The 8,552-nt window shown below is 45.5% G+C and overlaps 1 protein-coding gene across 2 annotated transcripts in view; it reads left to right on the top strand.

Moving 5' to 3' along the window:
* The first annotated feature begins 83 nt into the window (after nucleotides 1-83).
* MAP2K1 (mitogen-activated protein kinase kinase 1) overlaps nucleotides 84-8,552 on the top strand; it is a 63,985-nt gene continuing 55,516 nt past the window's right edge. The window contains exon 1 of one of the 2 annotated variants that reach the window (XM_072982079.2): nucleotides 84-601. In XM_072982079.2, the coding sequence (XP_072838180.1) occupies nucleotides 522-601 (80 nt within the window). In that variant the 5' untranslated portion in view covers nucleotides 84-521. The remainder of the gene's footprint in view (nucleotides 602-8,552) is intronic. The other variant, XM_072982078.2, reaches the window with a different exon arrangement.

Here is an 8,552-nt window from a genome sequence, read left to right as displayed (position 1 = left end):
CCGGCGTCACGCTCTCTCAGTGCCCATGTGCGAGGCGGGAGCACATGCGCCCTACGCCGGGCCGGGGCGGGCCTTTTGGGGGGGGGCGCCTCCGGGCGAGGCGAGGGGAGGGCGCGCTCCGCCTCCTTCCTAGTTTAAAGCGCTCCGGAGAGAAAGAGAGAGCGCGAGCGCGGGGGAGCTTGGCCCGCCGCCCTTGGAGGCTCCGCCCGGGAGGTGCCGAGGTGGAGCCCGAAGCCCAGCCCAGCCCAGCCGTACGAGTTGCCCGCGCGGGGGGCCCCCTTTGGCTTCGGAGCGCGCGTCTCTGGTGGTGGGGGGCTGTGGGTGCGCGGAGAAAGCCTCTTTTTTTGCTTCCCTCCACTCACTCCCCGGCCCGGGAGGCGTCCCTGGTCGCCACCCCCGCCGCGTCCTCCCTCCGCTTGATCTCCTCCAGGCGGAGGCAGCCCGGCCGGAGTCCGTCCGTCGGTCCCCCCCCCCCGCCCCGAGTTCTTCTTCTTCTCCGGGGGCGCCTGGGCGCGGAGACCATGCCCAAGAAGAAGCCGATGCCGATCCAGCTGAACCCGGCGCCCGACGGCTCCACCATCAACGGGACCAGCGCGGCGGAGTGAGTGCCTCGACGGCCCGGGGGGGGGGATCGGGAGATGCCGGGGGTCTGTCTGGGCCGGATCCCGGACCCCGAAGGGGCGCCCTGAGAGGAGCAGGGGCTGGGCGGCTGGCTGCCCGGAGTTGGACGGGGCGGGCAGGGAGGAAGTTCGCCTTCCGGAGCCGAAGGATGGAGGGCGGGGGGGGGGGGCGGCGGCGGCCGAGAGAGTTTCCCCCCCCCTTCGCTTCGCTTTGGGCGCCCTTGTTTCTTTCGGGACCTTCGCGATCTCACCGCTGCCCCCCCCCCCCTCGGGTGGAGCTCTCGGTGTTATATAAGTTCTCCCTCCTCGGGAGAGGATGCTGAGCCCGGGCGCTCTTCCTCCGAAGGGGCGCGCGTGCAAGAAACCACAGACCGACCCGGGGAGCGAGGCTCCGAGAAGAAGAAAGTCTCGGGTGGAATTGCCCTCGTGGATACACCAGAAACTGGAGGAGGGAGAGGGTGGCCCTCGAATTGCACGCGTGCCAGATTCGGTCGTTTAGGTAGATTTGAAGTTCCTGCCGGTGATGAAAGAATCATCACCTGCCCTAGATGATTCTTTCCGTCCCTGGAAATATTTTAGAGGCATCTTAAGGGGTGAGCCCTGTGAGAGAGGCAAGCTTTGAGTCATGAGTCGCCAGAGCACCTCATGACCCTTCTGCACCTTTCCTTCTCATTTTATGGATGTGTGAATCCTGGGAGGAATTGTCAGTTTAAGCAATAACATCCACCCACCGAGAATAATATGTTTTCCTGCCAAACATTTGAAGGGCTTCAGCTGGAGCGGTTGCTGTGATCATCCAGCAAAGCGGAGCCTTTTCTGACATCCCCAGGTAACTGCTGAAGATGTGGGACACGAGAAAGTAAGCTGGGGAAAAAGGGAATAGGCTGCAAGGTGGATCTGCGCTTGGTGCTTTCCCTCCCATATGAAAAAACGGCAGCGTTTGTTGCCCTGCTCAGAACTGTTGCCAGGATTACTTGGGAGAATCTTATTGCCTGAAAAGGCTGTCCTGAAGCTCTCCGCCTAAGGAGAGACAGGAAACAGTTCATTGGCAACAGGTGCCCTTTCAGTTTTTTTTACAGCTAGGATGAGGCAGATACAAAATTTTGAACTACCTATGAAAAGTAGCAATGTTTGGGCCCATTTTTGGTCTCTTGTGTGTGTTCCAACAAACACATTACTTATGTGAATTCAATTTTACTCATCCATTGCTATTCTGAACACATGTTTAAAAAATATATCAGAATAAAACTGGAAATATTATATAGGGAACACAACTATATTTTCAGTATTGTGGAGTTAAACTCTGTTTAAAGATGCATTTACTTTTGGATTTAAAAAGCATTGCAGATTAATGCTGAAACGGGATAGATTTACTAGGGATGATGAACTCCTGCAAAAGAGACACAATTTGAAAATAGACCGATGCACCCATCCTGATTCCAGAGTGATGGCTGTGCTGTGGCTTTGGCGAGGTCCTTGAATCTCTTCCATTTTTCAGATATGTGCAGAAACTCTGTATTGTACTTACTGCTTTATGCTTCCTGTTTTGTGTTTAGGAGAGGTTAATTCTGGGTACATGTAGACAACTTTAGATTGTCAGTGGGCACCCACATGATATTTGAGGAGATAAATTACCTGCTTTTATTAAATTAAACCAGGTGTCCAATGTAGACATTTTGATGATAAATAATGTACGGTACTTTCGTTTAAAAAAAATCCACATGGACAGGTGGAGGTTTGGAGTGCTATTGGGAACGCACCCATGAACAATCACAGGGATAACTTGTGGGAAAGTCAGTAGTATGACACGAATCCTTCTTCTGGAAATGGTGAAATGCTCACCTGCCAATTGAATTTTTAGTTATTCATTTATTTTTATATCCCACTGTTCTCCCAAACCAGGAGCTCAGATTAGCTAGCAAAATGAGGACAGAGGTGAAAGACATGAATTGCAATATTAAAAATGCAGTTAATCATATAATAATGTTTTGCAAAACCATTGACTGAAAATAATTTTGAAACATTAATAGCAAAATCTAAGAATCATAGCTCTGCAGTTCTAAGATGAAGGTGATGATTATTATAGAATCATAGAATAATGAAGTTGGAAGGGGTTCTGTAAAGGCACTGAGTCCCTGCTCAATGCAGTAATCTAAATCAAAGTGTATATGCCGGATGGCTGCTTAATTCATTGGAGCGCTCGCCACCTCCTGAAGTAATTGGTTCCATTCTTGTACTGCTCTAACAGTTAGGCTTTCCCCCCTGATATTCAGCCAAAATCTTGTTGCTTCCTGTAACGTGAGCCCATTATTTGTCCTGTAGTCTGAGATGGCTGAGAACGGATCCTGCCCCTGCTCTGGGGGGGGGGGGGAGCAATCTTTGTGATAGCTTTTGCTTTGCTAACAACATCTCTGCAATGCTTTGCAGTACTTGTCTGTAATTTTCCTTTGTGGCCTGGCATTCCTTCCACTTCCTTTTTTTGTCCTCCTCTCTGAGCTTTTTAGAAGCCAGAGTTGGTCTCTTTTATTTCTTTTATTTCTTTCTGTTTTTCACCTTTTATTCTTGTTTGAAATGTTTGTAGTTGTCCTTTTTAAGAAACTCCCACTACCCATCTTGGATTTCTTTTCCTATTAGGATCTCCTGCCTTAGGACCTTACTTATCCTGAGATGATTAAAATCTGCTTTCCTAAAATCCAGCGCACATGGGCAGCTACACAGTTTTCATTTCCTCTGAAATCCTTTGAGATTAAGAACTCCAGTAGAACATGATCACTTTTCTCCCAGAGTTCCCCTTACTGCCACTTGTTCCATCACGTCATTTCTGTTGGTTAGAATCAAGCCTAGCTCATCCTCTAGTTTCTTCCTACACTTTTTGTTAGAGAAAACGATTAGCAACACAAGCCAGGAATTTATTGGAATGGCCATATTTGGCAGAATTTTCCTCCCAACAGATACCAGAATAATTTAGATCTTCCATTATTACTGCATCATGTCTCTTTGAAATTCTTACAATTAGCTTTTCAAATGTTTAATGTGTATCTTCTCCTTGACTGGGCTGTCAGTAGTAGATTCCACCTACCACATTTATTTATTTTTTGTCCCTATTATATTAATCTGGATGCTCTCAGTGGGACAACCAAGCTCATCCTCCTGCATTTCTGTGCAGGAAAATATATTTTTGACATATAGTGGGACTCCACTTCCTTTTCTATTCTTTCTTTTCTTTTTGAACAATTTATATACTTTAAACTGCTGTATTCCAGTCGTAAGAGTCATTCCATCAAGTTTCAGTTATCCCTGCCAAGTCATATTTACCCTCTTGAACTAAGATTTCCAGTTGTTGTTTGTTTCCATTACTCTTGGCATTTGTATATAAACACCGGAGATGGTATGATTTGTGGTCTGCTTTCCTTTGTACATCTTTATGAAGATTATTATTGGGCCTCATTACAGCTGCTCATTTTGTTCCTCTTAATGTGCATAAGCTTTCATCTGTCTTTACCTCTGAACTTGTGTCTCCCTCCCTCTTCCGATTCAGTTTAAAGCTCTCCTGATAAAAGTTATTCATGCTGTGGTCAAGCACATTCTTCCCATTCACCCAGAATATTTTTCTTTCCCTTCCTCTTCGTCTTCTGGGTACTGTTAGGATGGGTGAGAAGATTATCTGGGCACCAAAGTTCTTCAGGCTCCCTCCAAGAGCTTCAAAGTCTAACATGATTTCTCTGGAATTCCTCTTGGCTGTGTCACTTGTTCACATATGGATGAGAAGGAATACATGTTCGTGAACGATGGCAACCCATCTGTCACATCCCTGATCCATCTTCCAGGGAGATGGCATACCTCACAGGTCCATGGAACTTCCTGACATATTCCCATTTCAGTCCCATGCAGCAGGGAGTCTCGTACTGCGCTGATTCTTCTTTATGTAGGGCATGACTCTGCTGAAAAACAAGTTTTTAAAGGTTTTAAAAATGGGTTTAAAGAAGAAGCAAAATGAAAAACACAAGTTTAAAACTCTGTAGGGGGTTTCACTTAGCAAAAGTTTTGTTTGAAAGAAAAATCTGTCCCTGGTGGAGAGGCCAACTTGTGGGAGGGAGTTGCACAGCCCAGGAACAGCCAGTAGAACAGCGTGTAGGACATGCCTGTAGGATGGCGGTCATGAGAGAAACGGTTCCCCAAAGATCTTAAAACTTGGGTTGGTTCATATGGTGAGTTAAGGTCCTTCAGACAGGCCAGACCCAAGCCATATTGGACTTTACAGGTCATAGCTGATACTTTTTGTTGAGTTCTGGCTCCATTTATTTGCATATATTTTGACAAATGGCTTTGAATAAACTTATTAGCCAGCTGGCAACTGGCTAAGAATCAGGAAATAAAGAGTAGAAAGAAAGAAATAGTTCACACAATGGATGAAGTTGAGTCCTGGGCTCACCTGCAGGTCTGTGTTGGGGAAATCATTGCTGATATTCATAAATTATCTGCAAGTAGAGTGAGGAGAGTCAGATTGGCAGAGGATATTCCAAATAACAAGAAGTATTAAACGTTTATTTGGTGTAACTTTCATGGACCGTCGCCTCCCTTGTCAGCTATGTAGAAGATACTATCCAGTGGTACCTCGACTTAAGAACTTAATCTGTATTGGAAAGTTCTTAAGTCGAAGCACCATTTCCCATAGGAATGCATTGAAAACCAATCAATGCATTCCAAGGGAAGAAAAAAGGCAGGGGAAAGGGGCTGGAAATTCAAATTTCCCGCCCTTTTCCCCTGCCTTTTTTCGTTCGTAGGTCAAGGCTCCGTTCGAAATTTGATGCCAATTTTTGCGAACGGAGCCATTCATAAATCAAAAAGTTCGTAGGTAGGGACGTTTGTAAGTCGAGGTCCCACTGTACACTTAAAGAGTGCAAAAAGTCACAACTGTGGCTTGGAGTAATTCCTTCAAATAGAAAGGGGCCTTTTCTTATAGCACAGAAATGGGGAATATGCAGATCTTCATCCCCACGAGGTTGAGTTGCAACTTCCATGATCTCTCACCATTGGCTCTGCTGGCTAGGGGTAGTGGCAGTTGAGGTCAAAAACCCTTGTTTTGCAGCCTGTTCCGGGACTATTGGAGGTGGAAGGGCAGGTACCCTCCTTTCTTCTGGCACCTGCAGCAGCTGAGTGGCTGGCGCTCTCCTGTGTCCTGCTTGCCTGAGTCACGCCAGATCAGAGTCTGCAAAATTCTGCAAGCTTGCCTTGAAATTCAGCCTCTGATGAGGTTGGGGTGGGAAATGTATGGAAATTCATCCAACTTGTAGATCATCTTCTTTGCCAAGTTCTTTCAAAAAAACCTTCGATGAAGGTGTTTGACTGTAAAGAGCATATTGTGACAAAAATTAAATGTGATTTTGTATATTTTTCCTGCTGCTTTTCTCTTTCCATTACTGCAAACTATTTGCTCAAACTGGGAAATAGCAAAAATATTACTTCCAGTCTTCCCTCTTTTGGCTCTAGTGAGTGAGAAAATTGGGTACAGTAAATATGTACCTGGAACAGATTTGATACTGGTCAGCCCCAAAATTATATGTGAGACATTACATTTTACATAAGGGAGTATTGTCGTGAGGAAGAATTTAAAAAAACTAGGTGTAACTTCAAATTAATTGGGGGAATAGAGAATGCTATTTCACAACATTGGGACAGACTTTTAATGCCTGCCTGTATGGCATAAATAATTAAAATGGAACTCCCAGTAGGAAATCATATTTCCTGAGTGATAAATGTTTGGCTGAGTCTTGCAGCACTTTAAAAAGGTTGTTGTGGTCTCTGGGGGCCATTTTGTGGACCTTCACTCATCTTGCCGTGCAAATAAAGGGCTTCCACGAGGAGATCACTCCCCCCAAGGCTGGAGAGGAGGTGCAGAGCTTGCAAACGTTCCTTGTTTGGACAACAATTTTTCAGACTTCAGTGGCCAGAGTCTCCTGCTGGTTGTGGGATTTTAGCAATTATAGTATAAAAACTAACATTTTTTTCTTTGGGGTAATGGCGGGACCATATTTGACAGTGGAATAGAAGAAGGCAGTAGACTCTGCTGTGTTGGAAGCTTTTCAACAGCAGTTGGATGGCCATTTTTTGCATTTTAGGGGTTTGGATTAGTGAAATGTGGGTCTCTTCCAGACCTACTCTTCTGCAAACTTGCCTAAGCCATTAAGGAAGTGCATGGAGCCCACAGATGTTGAAGGGAGTATGCTAGCCCAACTCTCTGTGGTTGATTGAAGTACTTAAATTTGGGCTCACATGGAGAGGCTACCAAGATTGGATGGTCTCTCCGTCTTCAGACCATCATGTTTCTGTGTTCAGCATTTATGATGAAAGGGGTAGGGCTATCGGGCATGCTTCAATATGTGTGGACTACAAAACCTGGGATTGATTGATTGATTGATTATTGATTTATTGATTTATACCCCGCCTATCTGGTGATTGTGACCACTCGTAGAGATTGTTTAAAAGTCTGTGCCTCTTTTGTCCAGACTTTTAAGAGTTTATGTTCATAAGAAAAGAAGCTCCAGAATGTCAAAAATGGGTAGTTGGTGGGATGGGGCTAAAATGTTTTTTTTCCCCCTCCATCTCCTGAATTTTTGACCTCTCCTCCAGAGAGAGGTTGGGGAGATTCATATACATCTGCACTCTATGTACATACGTACAGTGTCATGCATTTTCCTTACCGCATCCTGCCTCAGAAACAAGAAGAGTCTTACAGGCTGCCTACTTGGAGGCAGCATCCTGCCTTCCCTGCCTCGCTTCTTCTGCTCTCCAAAAGAGGTGGCACCGGGAACTGCTGAACCAGCGCAAACCGCCAAATCAGAAGTTTGTGCTCATCTCTAATTGCTACGATAGCACCCTGAGTACACCAGATCTTTTCTGATTTTGGAAACTAGATTAAGTTGGAGTTGGTTAGTGCTTGGATGAGAGAACAGAGAGACTCTTGAGATGGGGAAATTGTAGTAGTAAGCATCCTTCAGTCTCGAGAGACGATGGTATCGTGCTCTGTATGGAGAACTTGGAACAGTGTCTAGTGTGGCTGAAAAGGCCGATTCGAGAGTGACCATCCCTTCCACACTGAAGACAAATACAATCTGTCCCCTGTCCAGCTCCCTGATTTTGCTGCTTTCGTGACTGCCTCTTTGCCTCGGCCTGCTGGACAAGGGTCTCTTCAAATTGGGACAGGCCATGATGTACCGCCTGCCTCCAGGCTGAATGCTCAGATGTCAGGGTTTCCCATCTGTTGAGGTCCATTCCTAAGGCATTTAGATCCCGTTTGCAGATATCCTTGTATTGCAGCTGTGGTCTCCCTCTGGGGCGATTTCCCTGCACTAATTCTCCATACAGGAGATCCTTTGGAATCCGACCGTCAGCCATTCTCACGACGTGCCCAAGCCAACGTAGACAGCGCTGTTTCAGTAACGTGTACATGCTAAAAATTCCAGCTCATTCTAGGACTACTCTGTTTGGAACTTTGTGATACCAAAAGTGCGTCAGAGACTGTATTAACAGTACTAAGCTGGATAGATCCACTACTTTGACCTGATTTAAGACACCCTCTGTTGTTGAAGTTATTTTAAAAGTAGCCTTTCAGGGCCACTTGTTTGCAAAAGACAATGGCTGAAGTCCAGTATTAAGTTGCAACTTGAATATTTTCATTCAGTGGAATTTACAGAGGAGATGACTCACCAGATCCCCACTGATTCAGTGGTGTTATTTTAGTTGGGACTTAACTACTGGGTTTCAGCCTTTGATTTCTGTGGTTGCTCACTTTACATGTAATTTCAAGTCCGATTTTTAAAATTTAAATCATGATTTAAATACAGTAAATATGATTTTTTAAAAATAACATTGATTTTTATCTGCTCTGCTGAGTGCTCTGCGGGGCTGGTTTCAGTAGATTTCTTGAGTGAT

The sequence above is a fragment of the Pogona vitticeps genome, chromosome 12 (genome assembly GCF_051106095.1).
Source record: "Pogona vitticeps strain Pit_001003342236 chromosome 12, PviZW2.1, whole genome shotgun sequence".
Classification (NCBI taxonomy): domain Eukaryota; kingdom Metazoa; phylum Chordata; class Lepidosauria; order Squamata; family Agamidae; genus Pogona; species Pogona vitticeps.
Note: the sequence above shows the minus strand (reverse complement) of the source record. Positions and strands in the feature narration are given on the sequence as shown.